Source organism: Alosa pseudoharengus, unplaced genomic scaffold (assembly GCF_046254945.1).
Source record: "Alosa pseudoharengus isolate Yale_2024_CS ecotype anadromous, Long Island Sound unplaced genomic scaffold, YU_APseudo_1.1 YU_APseudo_1.1_scf_11, whole genome shotgun sequence".
NCBI lineage: Eukaryota > Metazoa > Chordata > Actinopteri > Clupeiformes > Clupeidae > Alosa > Alosa pseudoharengus.
In genome coordinates, this window is record NW_027468576.1 from 24,503,044 (window position 1) to 24,521,739 (window position 18,696).

The 18,696-nt window shown below is 44.7% G+C and overlaps 1 protein-coding gene across 4 annotated transcripts in view; it reads left to right on the plus strand.

Annotated features, from left to right (window-relative positions):
* The window catches only part of csnk1g2b (casein kinase 1, gamma 2b), a 33,541-nt gene extending 15,188 nt beyond the window's left edge, over nt 1-18,353 (plus strand). The window contains exons 4-12 of one of the 4 annotated variants that reach the window (XM_076278530.1): nt 6,992-7,140; nt 7,434-7,668; nt 9,159-9,244; nt 11,071-11,155; nt 11,309-11,454; nt 11,923-12,003; nt 13,316-13,417; nt 14,401-14,507; nt 17,138-18,353. In XM_076278530.1, coding sequence (XP_076134645.1) covers nt 6,992-7,140; nt 7,434-7,668; nt 9,159-9,244; nt 11,071-11,155; nt 11,309-11,454; nt 11,923-12,003; nt 13,316-13,417; nt 14,401-14,507; nt 17,138-17,192 — 1,046 coding nt within the window. In that variant the 3' untranslated portion in view covers nt 17,193-18,353. Of the gene's footprint in view, nt 1-6,991; nt 7,141-7,433; nt 7,669-9,158; nt 9,245-11,070; nt 11,156-11,305; nt 11,455-11,922; nt 12,004-13,315; nt 13,418-14,400; nt 14,508-17,137 lie in introns of all 4 variants that reach the window. The other 3 variants (XM_076278529.1, XM_076278532.1, XM_076278531.1) reach the window with 3 other exon arrangements.
* Nucleotides 18,354-18,696: the final 343 nt, after the last annotated feature.

An 18,696-nucleotide genomic window follows, 5' to 3' on the forward strand; every position in this document is an offset into this window, starting at 1 on the left:
ACTCATGCGGCACGCTGGGCCTGCGTCTGTAAACAGCTCTGTCAGACTCTCAACATAATCCTGGATGGAGAGCAAACAAGGGCTGGTGTGGGAGTGAGAGATGGTGAATGATCTTATGAGAGGGTTTTATCGGGTCGTCACTGTGGAGCCTTTTTTATGCTGCTGCATCATCCCTAATGTATGAACAAGTGGGTTTGCAAGGTCATCCACGTTGTGACTGAGGGCCACTTTAGATTCCACCCACCCACCTCTTCCATCATTGCCTCCCACCACCATCTTGGTTCTTAATTGCAGAGGCTGTGAGGTTCTCAGCAGGTCCTTGGCCTCTGGTGATTGAGCTCTAAAGGCTGATTCACTTAGCCTTTACTCGCGTAGCCCACCCACCGTGAGTGCGCTCACAACCTGTGTCCCATCTCTACTTGTATAGGACCTGGGTCGTCTCGTAGCTCTGAGGGTTGATAGGGCAATTATGAAAGCCCCTCAGCTTATAGGTCTACTTTGTCCCTGCACCACAGATGGATTGGGGGAGGGTTAGTGGGGGAGTAGGGTGTGGGGGGTAGGTGCGCTACTCCTGCATTTAAGCGTTTTTCTGCATGTGCAGCTTTGAGTGCGACACAAGTGATTAACCTGCATGCTGCGTGGCACTGAGAGAGGCAAAATGATGAGTGCTGTATTTTGAGTGCAGGCTCACGGCTCGCGGCTCGCAAAGCTGGCGTTAGGGCTCAGGGGATAGACTAATCCAAAGAGTTAATACTCCTCCTGCCCTGGAAAGACTCTATACACACACTCACACTCACACTTACACTACACTAAAGAAACTCAGCTCCAGACAGGATGCTGTCATAATAACGCTTCCTGTTCCTCCTATAAGAAATATATTCTTCTGAATTGTATTCATGTCCATTGTCTAAATAGCAAGTGCTCAAATTATTTCTTTTAAATTTAAGGTTTTTTATTTGTCACAATAGTGTTGTAAAACATGTAGTGAAATGACATTCAGTGAATGGTGAATTCAGCCTGTCGTATATCAGGCTAATTGAAAGTGGCACTAGGAAATTGGCTCTGCTTATATTAAAAACTATGTAGACCTGATCATGATCAGTGTTCTATATGTTTTCAGTTTATATCTGCACTCCACACAGACTTAGCCACCATAACCTCAAGTGTCTGCCTTGATAATCTGCATGCTCCATCATGTATTTTCACTGAAACTAAACGTCCTCATGTAAAATGTGGCATCCTGTGTGTCACAATAGAATAGAACAATGGTCTCTTGACTCCAGGACACACTATGAAAATAGTGCATAATCTCCCGAGGTTGTGGTTTTGGAGTCCTCCCGTTCTCCCCAAACAGAGAGTAGGGTTTGCATCAGAAATACCATACAGTTTTTATGTCAACATCAATAATTTATCCAGTGGATTCAAGCTCCCTGCCAGCTGCACAGAGGCCTGCTGTTGTCGGAAATAGCCGTTTTATTTCATTTTTTTTATCTTTTATTTTTATCTTTAGCACTGCAAAGTGTAATTGCTGTGTATTGGATAAGCGCTTGGGAGATGCTCCTGTGACGCAGGCCTTTGTATAATGCAGCTGTGTTAGGCTTGCAAACCTCATCACATGTGTGAGTTGTGCATCTATTCAATGTGTGCACCCATTTGTGTGTGTGTACCTGTACGCATACTTGTGTGTAGGTTTGTGTTTGCTTGTGCAAATGTGTGTGTGTGTGTGTCTATGTGTGTTTTGGTTGTGTGCAGCATGTGTGTGTGTGTGTGAACGCGACTCAACCGCTCTTCCTGCTAGCTGCTGACACGTTCTCGGGTATGAGGTCACGGCTTCAATTGGTAAAATCCCCTGCTGTTGTGCCTCTGCTACTGCTGCTGCTGCTGTTGCTGCTGCACAGGTGCCCTGTGGGTTGGCATGTGGTATTTTACTGCCTGGTGCGGGTGGCACGTGATGTCACGGCTGCCATCTCCTCACTGCAGCTCACAGCTTGCTGTTGCTGCAGGTCTCGCCTCATCACCTCGTCACCTCATCGTCTCATCCCCTCCCAGCCAGATCTCGTCTCCTCTGCCTTTAATGCAGACAAAGCCCTTTTTTTCCCTCTCTCCTGTTGCTTTCTCTCTCTCTCTCCCTCTCTCTCTCTCTCTCTCTCTCTCTCGCTCTCTCTCTCTCTCCCTCTCCCTCTCTCTCTCTCTCGCTCTCTCTCTCTCTCGTTATTTCTGTCTCTCTTTCTGTCTGTCTGTAATTTTCTCTCTCTCTCTCTCTGCCAGTCTCTCTTTATGTCTCCCTTGTGTTTTCTCCCTCTCTCTCTCTCTCTCTCTCCCCTCCTCTCTGTTTTCCCCTCCTCTTTCGCCTACTGAATCTTTAATGTGGAGCTCCTCCTCTTCCTCCTCCTCTTCCTCTGCGACCTGGCCCAGCCTGAGCTTAGCTTGTGCCTCTGTCGGAGCGGCAGGCATTCCATTGTGTCTGGCCATTGGCCTTGCAGGGCCAGCCAAAACCCCAGCCCCTCAGCGACCCTCCACCCCCCACGCCCTTCCAACTGCACTCCGCCCCTTGCCCCGCCACAATACAGACAATTGTTGAGAATGGAAGAGAGAGGCAGCGAGATATGGAGAGAGATGCAGGGAGGGAGAGAGACTGAGAGCGAGAGGGAGGGAGGGAAGGAGGGAGGGAGGGAGAGTTAACATTTGGAATTAAGAGTAGGGGGTTTCCCCTTCTCTGTGCTGCTGTATAACTGATAGGAGTGCAGCAGTTTCTTTCTTTTTTTTTTTTTTTTTTCAAAAGGGGCCTCTTTTGAAGTGCCGACCGACTGGCCGGCCATGGTTAACAGCAGGGCAGCTCTCTCAGGGAAGTGCTGCAGGAAATGACTGACGAAAATGATTGCCTTTTATTACAGCCCACCATTTGTTTTAGCTTAGAGGCTCGCTTTTTGTCCTTCCTCTCCTTTTTTCCTGTTGTTTTGGCTCTGTCTAATATCAAAATATTTTTCCAGGCAGTCTGTGTTCCTACAGCTGTCATTTTTCTCCTTGTGAATTTTTTTTTTCTTATTTTTTCTCGTTATTGGCACCGCTGAGTCTGTTTTTAGGATTTGATAGGGGGATGTTTGTTGTGGGCAATTTGCACCAATGGAGGAAGTGCTCAGCAGGGAAAGCGTGATTCTCCCTTGTTGATTGCTGGTGTGGCACTCTCACGTGCGCAGATCTTTGTCTCTCTCCCGCTCTCTCTCCCTCTCTCACACTCTCCCTCTCACACTCTTTCACTCACTCCCTTCCCCCTCCCTCCCAGATTTGGCCTTTGTGATGACTCAGCTTCCTCATTGCAGCTGAGGCAGAAGCTGTATCAGTCACGGTCCGTGTTACCTGCCAAAACCTGCCTGTCCAAAGTGCAGAGCTTCAGCCACGCACAGGCAGATCTCTCTGCCCTGCCTGCCTGCCTGTCTGTCTGTCTAACCGGCTATTTGTCTATTAGTCTTTCTGCCTGTCGTCACTTCCTTATGTGAGTGACGTGAGCATTGAGCAGGTAAATCCTGCCCGTAATCCCCCCCCCCACCCCCACCCCACCCATCACTCAACTCATCATCATCATCATCATCATCTCCTCCTCCTCGTCATCGTCTCTGTCAGGGTGTCCTCAGGACAACAGCTGCCCACTGAATGCCTCTGGCCTGTTGGCAGCGGTGTGGGGGGGTGGGGCCGGCAGGAATGGCACAACTCTGGGTGGAGGTGCGGGACGCAAGGACATGAAGTCCTCCAGCAGTTACCACGGCCCATCCCAAGGGGAGCAAGCGAGCGAGGCAGCAATCAACCTGCACTGCACACCAATTTCATACACGCATATTATCCAACAGTTTCCACACAATGGGTAATGTTTTCTGAAAGGGAGCACTCACACTCATACTCGAACACGGTGACATTACCAGTGTGTGGGTTTCCTTTAGGTCAGCTTCGGGGCGTGGTGCACATTCTGGTCAGCTGACGGTGACAAAGTGCCTTTGTTGGCATGCCTGCAGTGCACGCTGAATCACCCACTCAGATTGTCAGTAGTGCTTGGGGATGGGCACAACCTATCCAGAAAGTGATAGAACTCAAACTGCACGACAATTTAATTTGCCTAATACATTTTTTAGTGATTGAGAATTTTTATAAATCAACTTAAAAGGAGATTGAAGGGCATTACTTCTATTTCAGATGTCCTGATCTTTACACACACACACACACACACACACACACACTGTGTCCAGATGAAGGCTCTGATTCTGTTGCTCTCCTCTGCGTGCCATGGCTGTTTTAGCCTAATTGATGGCGCTGCTCGGGCCCTGTGGGTACAGCACCTGTGTGTGTTGCTGGGAAAGCCCCTGCTTGTCTGCTGTGGACGAGAGCCGCTGGAGATCAGACGTTGTCACTGATAACCACTCAAGGGCTCCCAGACTCCAGCAGATTCATGATAACCTAACATGTAGTGCTATGGAAAGGGCCCTTTCTCTCGCTCTACTCTGTTCGCGGGTTCTGACCTCTTTCTCTCATGGTCTCAGTATACGCTCCACATAATATTGTTTTTTTTATACATTTTATACTTTTAACCTCATCATATGCTGCTTTGCACTGAGTAAATGTATATTTTTTTTTTGTTGAGTTGAAAATGTAAGGGTAGTCTGCTGCTGTTGGTGTGCACCATTATTTCTCTCCCATCGTGGTCTAAAGCAGTGTTGCCCAAAGTCTGGGTCGCGGGTGGGTCGCAGGAGATTTTATTTGGGTCGCCAGCTCAATTTATGTTTTGTTATAGCCGCCCTAAATGATACCATTTGTCATTTGATACCAGGAAAGCTAACAGTTTTCTATTAGGATGTACAGTCACGGTTTTGTCATAAAAGCTCATGAAACTGGGGGACAAACGCATCGCAGAGGGGGTGCCAGAGCATGGATATCTACCTCTCAAAATGAAACCGTTCTGTGGGGCGCCTGCCATGTAGCCTACCTCACAGTTGCAAACTGCAAGGAACATGAATCCGCCTATTTGCACGAACATTAAGAGATACCAGTGCATTATATTAGGCTACAATTTAAATGGACATTTTAAACGCTATTCCTCTCGTTTTCTACCTCGCTAACTCAAAGTAAAGGCGCATTCTTCCGGCTATTGCGCAAAAGCCTCTTGTTCTGATATAACAACTATACAATATAATATAATACAACAATACAATATAAAGACTTGAGTTATTTGCTGTTTACATCGGAATTAACGTCCACAGTGTTATGGACCCATTTGTCTGCAACGCAACGTAGCCTACAAATTTTTTTTTAGAAATACAGGAACAGCTTACTATGCTGATGAATGACGACTGCGCAACATGCGAGAATTTCTCTAACTCTCGGATGTTTTCAGTAGTCATTTCCAACTTTTCACGCTGATGGTGCTCAAAATGCAACACAACCGTGTTCAAAGCAGGATCTATCTATTTAGATCCTATAGCAATGTATGGTTGGGGGAGCTATATAAAAGTTGGAGAACCTGTGGCCTAAAACAATATTGGTGGTTGCAGGGTAGATTTGAAATGAAATGGGTCGCGATGGTCTGTCATTTTTAAAAAGTGGGTCCCCAGAAAAAAAGTTTGGGAAACACTGGTCTAAAGGGATGCTTCTCTCTCCTTGTGCACTCCCCCGGTACATGTTTTCTGTGGACGCTTCCAGGTAGACTGAACGGGTGAAGATAAGCAGTGTCTCCCTTTAAAAAGCACTTTATTGTGAATAGAATTTTTGTCCGTCAATTAGCCTTCCAAGCTGTTATTACATAAAAGCCGGAATTTATGAATGTGGGTGAGGTAGTGAAAAAGTGTGTGTGTCTGTCTGGGCAATCCTGTGTGTGTGTGTGTGTGTGTGTGTAGCTCCGTAGTAACTACTATGAATGTTTGTTAGGGCTCAGGGGCCTGCATTGTGATTGTGTCGCTGGCAGGCAGGCAGGCAGACAGCCAGCCCTCCTGACCTGCAGGCTTAAGACGGGAGCGACTCGTGTCACACATGGCCACAGGGCTGCTTCACAAAACACACAGTGCACACCCTGTTTTTCCAGCAGAGACAAGCCTTGAAAGTCAGGGCCTGACCAAGGCATTGTTGCAGCTCATAATTAAATTTGATTAGATGACTGTCACATGTCTCTAGCTGTTAGAGAGGCCTCTGCACTTCAGAGTAATAGGAGTATCTACTTGCTTAGTTTAGCTCGGAAAAAGTAGAAACTAGAAAGGAGAAGCAGGATTTTAAACCGATAAAGGTTTGGGTGCAAGTACAAACTAGGCTTACATGTACAAAATGCCCCGCCTCAAACATGGCTACATACAGCAGAGTCTGTATCGCTTGGATAACTCTTCTATGATCCTCTTGATACAACTGAATGTGCATTAGAAAAGAATGTGTGCACCACATCATGAAACTATGACTGAAAAGCTGTCAGGTGGCTAGCTAGAAATAAGATTTCCTGTAAGATCAAACTACTAGGAACAAATTGATGGATGTTGTTTAGTATACAGAAGTAAAGAGGCTTTGTCACTTTCCTACTCCGGTCACCCTTTGGCTGTGTGATTTTCTTCGAGCTTAATATTTTGTAGGAGGTCCTAGAATTGTAGGAAAGCTGGGGAGATTGTTTTGTCAGATTTCATCAAATGGGCTTTATTATAATGTTATTACTTGAAATGTTATGTGACATGAAAGCGGGAGGTTCCATAGTTCTGCTTTCGTGTGGTATACAGAAATATCTCTTAAGTGTCCTACTAGTATTATGTCTTCTGTTCTGGCTGGCTTCTACAAACAACTATGCTGCTACATTTTTGCATTAAACCATGTTCAAAGTGTATTCTGAGGATCAAGTCCCATAATCCACCAACACTTTTTTGGTAACAAATGTTGTGCTTTAAGGGTAATTAATCAGTGGTAGTGCCATTTTGCCTCAGGGCCTGTTTGCGTGTTTCATCTCGCTGACTGTGTGTCTGTCATTTCTTTACAGAGGGCATTCCTCAGGTGTACTACTTCGGCCCATGTGGGAAGTACAACGCCATGGTGCTGGAGCTGTTAGGGCCCAGCCTGGAGGACCTGTTTGACCTCTGTGACCGCACCTTCTCCCTCAAGACCGTCCTCATGATCGCCATACAGCTGGTAAGATGGACAAGTGTCCAGCTCACAACCACTTCTGAACCACTTTGCAACCCTTTCACAGCTACGACAGAATCTCACAGCCATTTCACAACCTTCACATGACCATCCTACAGCCATCTCACAAACACATCCCAATCATAAATCCCTTCAGTGTTTTGTCACTTCTATCATTGTTTTTAATCTCAAGTTCTCAAGTTGGTTTCATTGGCAAAACAGTAAAGAGACAATAACTTTTTTCCCCCCTCTGTGTCTCTTTGTCCTTGCTTCCTCTCTGTCTGTCTGTCATATCCCAGATAACGCGGATGGAGTACGTCCACACCAAGAGCCTGATCTACCGTGACGTCAAGCCCGAGAACTTCCTGGTGGGGCGGCCGGGCAGCAAGCGGCAACACACCATCCACATCATCGACTTCGGGCTGGCCAAAGAATACATCGACCCCGAGACCAAAAAACACATCCCGTACCGGGAGCACAAGAGCCTGACGGGCACGGCGCGATACATGAGCATCAACACCCACCTGGGCAAAGGTGAGCCTCTACAGAAACGCCTCCACTCTTAGCTAGCAGCAGCGTTGTTTCCAAAGAAATCAGGCATGTTCCTGCGGGCAAAGGGGGTAGAAATAACCGTTTAAGAAAGTGGGAGGATTTCCCTATATTTTGTGTCAACAATTTCTGAACCAGGAAGAACCACCAGGGAACATGTATTTATTTATTTTATTTTATTTTTTTAATGTTGTAATAAAAACAAAAAAAGGCATGCGGTAGTGTTATTGTAAATCTGGATTTATAACTGTAAAAAAGGCATGCGGTAGTGTTGTTGTAAATCAGTATTTATAACTGTAAATTCTGTGAACTGTTTTGGCTCTAAATTTGCAGGGCTCCAGACCAACTTGTTCATTCTGGTGCACCGGCACATAATTTAGGTGCTCCCAAGAATGTTTTTCACAGTAAGCACAGAGTAGGGCCGGCTTTTCGCAGAACTGGTTTATTTCTAGGACTCTGGGGCCACATCACATTTATATAAAATGCTTTTATCATAACACATTACTAGAAAAGAAGAAAGAAAAACCAAAAAGAGAGACTTTGGCAGATATCGCTGCTACTATTACAGGTCATGTGTGGCATGTCCATCCACTCTGGATTAAATCCATTGTCTCTATGCTTGCTGATAGCCTGACCGAAATGAGGCCACATCTCTCTGTTTGCTGTCTATCTCAGCTGTTGCTTGCACATCCTGGCTCTCCCACTGCACCATGTTAGCTACTGTCCTCCTCTACTCTTCTCTACAGTTTTCTCTTCTTGACTGTCTCTTGCGGCTTCAGCTGCCACAGCAGCGCTGGTTGAAGCCTGGAGATGCATACAAAGTAATTGGATATCTAATCACTGGTGAATTTACCTACGTGTGCTTTTTAAGTTTCTGTTTTCTCCCCTGGTCCAGGCATTGTGCCTCCTCCAGACAAGCCCCTTCCAGTCTTGTAAAATATTTTCTCACTTTTCATCAGGATTGACGGGGCAAACATTCCATCAGAGTTAATTAATGAATGGTAGCATGATGTTATCCACTATTTGTCGATACCAACAAGCAGCTAACCTCTGACAACCCAGCTAACATTAGCTTAGCAATCCTAAGGCTCCTAACATGCATGAATCCATTTCATTGCAATAAGAACAAACTTAGGCAAGGAGCAGGGCAAGGAGAGGCTGTGTGAATCAGTTTAGAAGACTTTATGAAGGCCAACTTAAGAGTAAAAAAAAAAAGCAACTTAGAAAGTGACTGAAAGGGGGGGCAGAGTTAGACTGGCAATTTTAGATGCATCGGTGCGCCCAATGGAAGGTTTTTGTTGTTTTTTTGTCACTGGGCAGAATTTTGTAGCGCATGAGACCAAATTGGTCACATCCTGGAGCCCTGATATGCCATGTGCTGTGTTTTCATGTATATACACACGCTAGTGTTGTGTGCTTGTGTGTAATGTGCATGCATATGTGTAATGTGTCTTTTTGTCTCTTTTTCCATCCAGAGCAAAGCAGAAGGGATGACCTGGAGGCTCTGGGGCACATGTTCATGTACTTCCTACGAGGCAGTCTGCCCTGGCAGGGCCTCAAGGTAACCGCTGGGGAATATGTAATGCACACGCACGACCAGCCCACACACACCCATCCATAACGCACTCATAAATGTAGATTCTAGAGCGCTCCGCTCTGAAGATCTGTGCTCATAACACTCTCGTACACAAAATAACGTCACCAACCCACGCAAACTCACCCATAACACACACATGTACACACATTCACAGACATGGGCACACATGAAACACACATTTACACACACTCACATTACCAACCCACGCAAACTCACCCATAACACACACATGTACACACATTCACAGACATGGACACACATGAAACACACACTCACATTACCAACCCACGCAAACTCACCCATGACACACACATGTAGACATGGACACACTCATAGATTTACACACACATACGAAAAAACACACACAGCATTTTCCACAGGTGTTAATGGTCCTCTCAATCATTAGTGACTGCAGCTTTTCATGGCTGAGATGCTTATCTCAGTGATGGCACTGTGGCTAAATAATTAACTAATGCAAAGCTCTTTGCTTAGTGGGTGGCTGAGAGCTAATTTTCTGGACTCGCCTTGTAAGAGACTTAACCCAGTTAGAACACACACACACACACACACACACACACACACACAGATGTGCTTAATTGGTCTCAAGCTGCCGTCTTTGTGACTGATTTCAAGTAATTCCCTGGTTTCACTGGCTCTTCCATCTTCTGTTGTGTTTTTTGTTCCATCTTCATGCCAACGCAGTGTTGCGCCTGCGCCCCTGCTCCTCTCATCCCACGAGCTCTTTATTTCTGTAGTCATGTCTCTGTCGAGTGAGCTCTGCCAACATCTCCTCCCTGGCTCTCCCACCAGCGCACATAGGTGTGAGGAATGTACCTCCTTCCCACACACACACACACACGCACACGCACACAGAGCTGCTCATACATGCTGTACACTGTACATACACATGCACACACACACACACACACAGCTACCCTTTCTAAACTAAATACACACATTTGCACGTAAACATGCACACATAGCCACCCCGTTCCAAACAGAACACTTTCTCTCTCATACACACACACATACATACATACAGCCACCCTCTCTTAAGCTGAACACCCACACGCATGTAGCCATCCCTTCCCATACTGAATACACACACACACACACACATACTGTGCTCTCCCACATGCGGTGCCTCTGCCCCTCATGCTGAGGTCGTGCCGTTGTGCTTACGCAGCACCTGGTGCCGTTTGTGACTCGGGCACAAACTCGATCATGGCACGGTCGTTGCGGAAAGGGCAACACTGCAGAAAAATGTGGAACGTTTTCATTCATCACTGTTCCAGTCAGCTGGATTTTCTTACCTTACTTACAAAAAAAAAAAAAAAACTCGGGCATTTTTAATATGGATTTGCCTAAAGCAGATTCTTGGCCTGCTTTCTGTTGGTTATTCAGCGTTATGGTTCTCCAGCCAGCTGGGACGACAAACTCAGGGGATCAGGCCATAGCTGCATACAGCGCAATCCTCTCTCTCTCTCTCTCTCTCTCTCTCTCTCTCTCTCTCTCTCTCTCTCTCTCTCTCTCTCTCTCTCTCTCTCTCTCTCTCTCTCTCTCTCTCTCTCTCTCTCTCTCTCTCTCTCTCTCTCTCTCTCTCTCTCTCGCTACACCACTGTACATTTATTGCCGATTTTATTACATTTACTTCTTGTTTGTTTGATGTTTTTCCCTCCCAACTGTTTCTCTCTTCTAACTACTTTCTGCTATTTTTTATAAATGTTTTTATCTTCTTTGTCTAAGACTTTTTTTTTTGACACTGTTTTTTGTTGTGCTTTTCCTGTTAGGCGGACACTCTGAAAGAGCGCTACCAGAAGATCGGAGACACCAAGCGAGCCACTCCGATCGAAGTGCTCTGTGAAAGTTTTCCAGGTAGCCTACTTCTGTTTCAGAGAACGCTGCTGTCATGGTTAAACCTGCCGCTTGAATGGTAATCGAACCAAATGTAACTCAATCGTGTGTGTGTGTGTGTGTGTGTGGTGTGTGCGCGTGTGTGTGTTTTCCACCTGACTCTGCCTGCAGAAGAGATGGCCACCTACTTGCGCTATGTGCGGCGGCTTGACTTCTTTGAGAAACCGGACTACGATTACTTGCGGAAGCTCTTCACTGATCTGTTTGACAGAAATGGCTATGTCTTTGATTACGAATATGACTGGGTCGGCAAGCCACTCGTGAGTGCTCCTCTTGTTTACCCTTCAATGTTAAATCAGCTTTACAAGCATAGCCTCACTAATAATGAATTTCTGAGATTATCAGTGGTAGTGCAGGATGCTTATACAGGCCTGGAGAGGTTTCCCCAGTTTTCCCAGTATGGAAATTTGTCTTGGAAAATAATCAGGACGTTTTGCTAACAATAAAACACACATTTTATTTTTTACAACAGTTTATATTGCCCTGAAGTTATCAAAGGTCTAGTCCTACAAACCTACAAAACAATCAAGGTCTTAAAAGTAATAAATAAAAATCTTGGAAGTTTTGTTTAGGAAAAAGGCAGGTATCAGTAGTACTGGTAGTGGTATCCCTCTGCTGACGATAGAAATGTTCTTCCGGCTCTTCTGAGGCCTCTGTGACTTGACGGAATCTTCTGTGTGCTGCCGTGGTGATGACTCACTCAGGTTTTTTGTTTATGCCAAACACAGCCCACACCCATCGGCCCCATCCCGAGTGACACGCCCCAGCCAAGCAGCAGGGACAAAGCACAACAGCAGACCAAAAACCAGGTAAGACACACACACACACACACACACACACACACACACACACACACACACACACACACTGCATCCCTGCCTGCCAGCAGTCTGCATACAAGGCCCTACCCTGGCCAGATCTATTGCCATCAGTTCCTCAGAAGGGCGATGGTCTTGTTCCTACTCAACCCTGCTGCAGTATCGGTCTCTTTCTGTCTCTGTTGTTCTACGTCTCCCCTCTTGTTTGTTTCCTCCACTGCGTCCACTCGAGTCTTTTTTTTGCTCTCAATTGCCCCATGGTTACCCAAGCACATGCAGCTAGATGAATGGCCACTGCTACTGGTTTCAGAAGGTTGTGGCGATGTTCAGTGCTAGCCTCTGAGGTGGACCTCACACAGTGACACTCACACACACACACACACACACTAGGACTCCTCATTATCCTCCTCCGCTTCCGGTCTTAGCAGACAGCACTGGGGTCTGGCCGCTAGCAGTGAACACACAGGAGGCGTCCCAAACCCACATGTGGTCAGAACACACAGGACTTTTATCTGACAACTCTGTACTCAACTCACAGCTCCCTTATATCATCAGCCCACATGGAGGATTTCCACTGCTGTCTGGATGCAATCAGTGCCAACCTCTACGGAGAGCTTGTTAAAAGCAGCTGAGCATTATGCAAGCCCTCAATTAATTTGATTGTATTGGACAGATTTTATAAACGTACAAAGTACAAGCAGAGACCAAACAAACTCCATTAAAGGCCTTTGACGGCAGACCTTTGGACTCTGTCTGGAGACTGTGTTGATAGGACTACAGAATTTGTGTTTCGGGTATATTTTTACTAGATTAATCTTTAGCAATGACCATAATAAACTACGATCAGGTTGTCTGCCTGTCAAGAGTCCACACAAACTTGCCCTAGAGCAGCTATTGTGCTATTGGTCACCGTGAGGTCCCAGCCAGTTCATACATGAAAAGCCTGTGGACCCTATAGACCCCTTCAGCCAAGCGCTTATTTCTCTGCATGGTTCAGTGTGGATTTTGTTTTTGTTTGCGTTTTCTTTATCCCCTCCCTCCCCCCTTCAATTTTCTGTGTTTTAACTTCTCTTCTTTGTTAATGTAGTTCTGAATAACAAGCTTGCTTCTGCATGTCAAATGTCTCTTGTAATTTTTTTTTTCCGTTTTTGTTTGTTTGTTTGTTTGTTTGTTTGTTTACTCATTTATCCTCCGTCCTCCCCCTCCCCTCCTCTTTTGTCGCACCCCACCCACCCTCCGTCACACCTCCTCTCCCCCCTACCCCCCAACCCCTATAATTGTCGTCCACTGTGCTGTTGGTCAGTCGCCTGAGCCCAGAGGAAGTGAGTCTCAGCCCACTCCAGTGACCAATAACGAGACGCTGGGGTCACATCTCACAGCTGATAGGCTGGGCGGCTCTGTCCAGGTACTGCTTGCGCATGGCGCTGCATGGCTTTGTCCATTCTTGCGAAATGTTGTTCTCTTTCCTTCTCACACTTTCTTCTCTCTTTGTCACACCCTATGACTTGGATCACCCTATTGATTACCTGTTGCCTCAACTCTTCTCTTTTCCTCTGGCCACATCTTTCTTGCTCTCTCCTCTTTTCTTTCTCTTTTTCCTGTCTTTTCTTCGCTATCAGCACAGCACTTTCATTAGCAGTGCACTGCTTAACACGCTTCAGCCTAAGATCCAAGTGCAAGAGGTCTAGAGTTGACCTGTTGACCTCCAAAGAGAGCCCCAAATTTAGTGGAGCACACTTCATCAGCATAACATTCTGGCTAGGTTGCTGTCGTAGCTCAAAAAGATATTCTCAGAAACATAATTTAAAACTGTAGGCTGTGGTAAGTGTGAATAGCTGTCTAGAAGAAGTACCGAATGTCCTTAAACACTCGAGAGCTAGCTTAGCTTGCCAGTCATGGAGAAATAATGCATCGTGGTTCCACTTATAACATGGTCATTGACAGGACTCACATGCCCCCTTGTGTCCAATTTGGGAATTGCCAAAATGTCACTTCAACATAACTAAGATGTGCTTTTGTCAGACATTCCTCAAAGGTCAACAGTTTTATTATAGGACTACTGCGATGGTCCCTCTTCTGTCAATATATGAGTTCAGAAGATAATTTGTCTTCTATTATTCCTTCCTCATTTTTCTCATTTTTCTGGTCTCTTTCCCATTATCCACTTTTGCGTTCTCGCTCCCTCTTACTCACTATGTCTTTCTTTCTTTCTTTCTTTCTTTCTTTCTTTCTTTCTTTCTCTCTCTCTCCCTTTCGCTATCTCTTACACTTACTCACTCTTTCTCTCTCTCTCCCTCCCTCCCTCCCTCCCTGTCTCTGTTCCTTTGTTTATTTTTGTCCTCCTGTGATGCAGTTCTGTGTTGTGACATGAGCCGTGTCTGTGTGCAGGTGATGAGCTCGACGAACGGAGAGCTGAATACTGACGACCCGACTGCAGGACACTCCAACGCCCCCATCACCGCACCCACTGAGGTGGAAGTGGCCGACGATACAAAGTGAGTTCCCTTCACCGTGTTCTTTGTCACCATGACCATGTTGCGCATGATCTGCTTCAGCTGATCAGCTGATTTTGAATAACTTATTATTTTATTGTAGCATCTTTTGCACAGGTGTCTTCAAGGAACTATGTAGAAACACGTTTTTCAAAAGATGCAACAAAGTATCATTTACGCATTTATCTTTATTTAGATTTGTCTGAGAAAAGTCACTCTCTTCCTGCTCCTGGACCTCCTGTTCTGTGTTTTCCCATCATGCCCTGCTATGCATACCAGACTGAACTCATTAGCGATACTCTCTGATTTCAATCAGGTGTGCTTGAGCGGGGAGGAATTAATGGAGGATATCCAAGATGGGATTCTTGTAGGGTTGGGTACCTTTCACATTTGAACCAATATTTGTACTGGTACCTGATTTTTCCAGTACTTTTACGCTGTCTGAATTTGTAACTGTATCGGAAAGCCTGTAACTTGTGGAGTTACCAAGTTTAATCCAACAAAATATTATACATCATGGAAAACCTGGAAACATCATGGAATTGTAAATCCCTGTTTTTCAGGCCTGGAGAAATCATGAAATTCAGTCAATTCAATGAATGTTTTGGAAGTCATGATATGTGTTATATTATGAAATTCAGTCAATTCAATGAATGTTTTGGAAGTCATGATATGTGTTATATTATGAAATTCAGTCAATTCAATGAATGTTTTGGAACAGGGCCGGAGTGGGGCCACTTTTCAGCCTGGGAGTTTCAGGCCCAAGACCGGCCCACGTTTTCCATAGTGGTGGAAATTGGATAAATGAAGCAACATTTCAGCTCTTACTATCCTGTAGTTTTTATTAGAACCATGTTTCAACAAATGTGTAAAGGTTATATTAATTCACTTCAACTGAGAAGTTAACAAAAAATATTCCACTATTCCACAAGTTAACAAAAACAGAAAGAAAGAAAGACAGAAAGAAAGAAAGCCTTTGAAATGTAGCCCATCCCACGCTTCCACAAAGAGGCATATTGAACTAATGTTTAGGCTACATGTTTTTTTCATGGGTAGGCTATATTGTTGTTTGGTGATTTAGCCTACTCCTTTACTACACCCTCTTTTAAGCAAACAAGGCATATAGGTTCATCATGTAGCATACATATTTGGCTCTTTCTTACATTAAATAACTTTAATTTATCCTCTCTACTTGTCCCTGTAGTCATGGCCTCCTTATCACTAATTTCAGGCTCATCATTTTCAGTGGTCGACTGGTTGATCTGCTGCTCAGAGGCTACAATTTTTACCGCATAGGTCTACACAGATCAAACTTCAGTTTTGCATACTGCAAAGTCTATGAATTCTTAAAATATTTTAAGAAATGTAATATGTTGCTTGCAAATAGCTTGACAACGTTTAGCCCATTAACTGCTAATAATCATTGCCTATAGCTATCTCTCTTTACCAGTTGCCACTTTTGTCTGTAGGCCTAATCTAGAAGCTTGGCACATTTAGAAGCATCTACCTGGCCGTTTCAGTCCCTCCTGGCCTCTTTCTACCATCCATCCTTCCTGACGCTTATGGCTACTGTAGGGCCGGCCCGGCTATCCGTATCTGAGAAAACTTTTTTGGAAAAGACGGGCTATATGGACCCAACCAACTCTTTTTGGGAGGGGAGAACTCCCTCACACGGTAGGCTACAACCCATGCAGAGGCAACGGTGCCATGCACAGAATGCGGAACGTGTAGCCTACTTTAAGAGAAGACTAACGTGACAAATGTCAATATTTTTTTCCTCGACCGGCCCAAAGGTGAAGCGGCCCACCGGGAATTCTCCCGATTACCCACCCCGGGCCTGTTTTGGAAGTCATGATATGTGTTAAATTCCTTGTGCTGTAGGTAGGGGATTTCCCACAGTGGCCAATCAACAACCACATATTTAAAATTGCACAACATGACACCGGATACAACAGCAATGCACAGGTGGCTGGCGGCGTTTTCAATCGTGCCACGTGTTGCACCCAGGATTCGTAATGGCCCTTCACGGTACCACATGTGCTGCCAGTAGTCTGAATGCCAGATTAAAGAACAAAAGTAACGGAGAGAAAATCGCCAACAAAGAAACCTTTGTGCGCAAAAAAAAACAGCATGACCAACAGAGCAGCTTTTCACTGAGGTTATCATTCAGGCACCTTCCTTCATCACAACACCTCCAGGAGGCTCAACATTAGTGTCTGGTCTCCCAGAACCACCCCTCCACACTCATGATGGGTTCTCTTGACAACAAATTCTTCGGCCATTCCTCTTTGTTGCAGTGGCCATGTATAATCCGATCAGCAACAAAAGATGCACTCCTCTGGAACCAAAAGTTGACGGCGATTGATTTAATGTGAATTGGTATTCGGTAATGCCCACATAATTTGATTGGTACCATTTAAAAGTACTGAGTTCAGTACCCAATCCTACCCCAAGAGCTGGAATGAGCAGAGAGGTTCTCAAAGACAATCACCTTTAATGAGCTAGTAGCTTTCTTATCAGATATTCTAAAGTCACTGAATGATTCCGATCATAGGAATGTTACCTTAAAGGCCACAGAGTAACTCGTTCAGACTCCGTCTCTGACATCTGTGTCTTGTTGTGTCTCCCTCCAGGTGCTGTTGTTTCTTCAAAAGGAGAAAGAGGAAAGCGCTCCAGCGACACAAGTGAAAAGAAGGCCTCGTCGGGCGAGAACTTGAAAACATTCTGGTCACTGTCAAGTTTTAAATGGAAGCAAAACACACAGATCACCCATTTCTTTTTTCTTTTTTTTTCACCCCCTTCTCCCTCTCCAGTACACTCCTTGCTCCTATACCCCCCAAAACCTCTCCTACCCCTCCTTTTTTTTCACTCTTCTCACGTTATAGCTCCGCACTATTGGAGCGTGAAGGAAAGTTGTTGTTCGATGGGCAAACACAACAGACTTTTATTCCTTTACAAATGAGAAAAATAAAGACCGAAACATAAATACATGTGTTTAAAAAAGGGGAGGGGGGTTGAAATGTGTTAAAATAAAAGAAAAGAATACAAAAAAAAACATTAACTACAATACACAACCACCGTGGCGTGAATATAAAAAAAGATACTGTTTGAAACAGTTGTTGTATTCTAGATTCCATGCTGAACATTTACTGTTGGGCTGTCATTGATATGGATGAGAACATGAAAGGAGAGAGATGTGTGAGAATTGAATTACTTGTTAGAAATAGTCCTTATTTGTGGGAACCCTGGGAGGCAAGAACGAACTATTCTAATGATAAAGAATCAAGAAGGCAACAGGATACTGTTCATCTCAGCCTCAATTGGAGATTTTAATTTTTTCAGTTTTTTTTTCTTTTTTTCTTTTTTTTCCTTTTTTTTGTAAATGTAATCTGAAGTTTGGTTTCAAATGTCTCCTTTTGGCTGCAAACAAAACACTTTTACCTTAATGTTGTAGTGCTCTGGAATTCATTTTTTTCATTTGCTTTCTTTTTTTGTTAATTTTTCCATTCTTTTTTCTGTCAATGTGGACTTTGTAGCACAGTCACTGGCCTCAGGTACTGTGGAAGATGGGGAGAGCCTCAGATATACATCTCTCCTCTCGTTGCACTTTTGGGGAAAAAAAGACAAAATAACAGTGGAATTCTGGGTTTGAAATTAACAAACAGGAAACCAACTAAATAAAGACTGATTTAGGAAGATTCCTACACGAGGCTGATATCTGTACAAGGGCAGAGATGTTCATTTAGAAGGAAACAAAAAAAATGTCTTTTCAGTTTTATGTCTCACTTCAGAATAATTTACCAGGAAATCATAGTTTGTGCCTTTCCAAGTAAAATGTTTAAAGCTCAACGCAAGTGTCTTGCAATGACATTTCATCTGGTTTGACTCTGGTTGTGATGTGAAGACTTCAAGAGCTTTCTGTGTGTGAGTGTGCGTGTGCAGTTGCCCCTGTCCCTGTGCGTGTAAGCATATGCCTACACCCTTGTATATAACGAATACATGGATCCTTCAAGAGGCTACCCTTCTCTGCTTCCTATTCTATGCCATGGCCTGACTCTCCTATGCTCTGACAATCAAATATATATGTGTATATATATACATACATACGCGGTTAAGCCTGGAATGCAGTTTTTGAAAAAAAATAGGTCTGGGGATCTAGCTGCAGTAATTAGGGGTCATTTGTAATACTAGT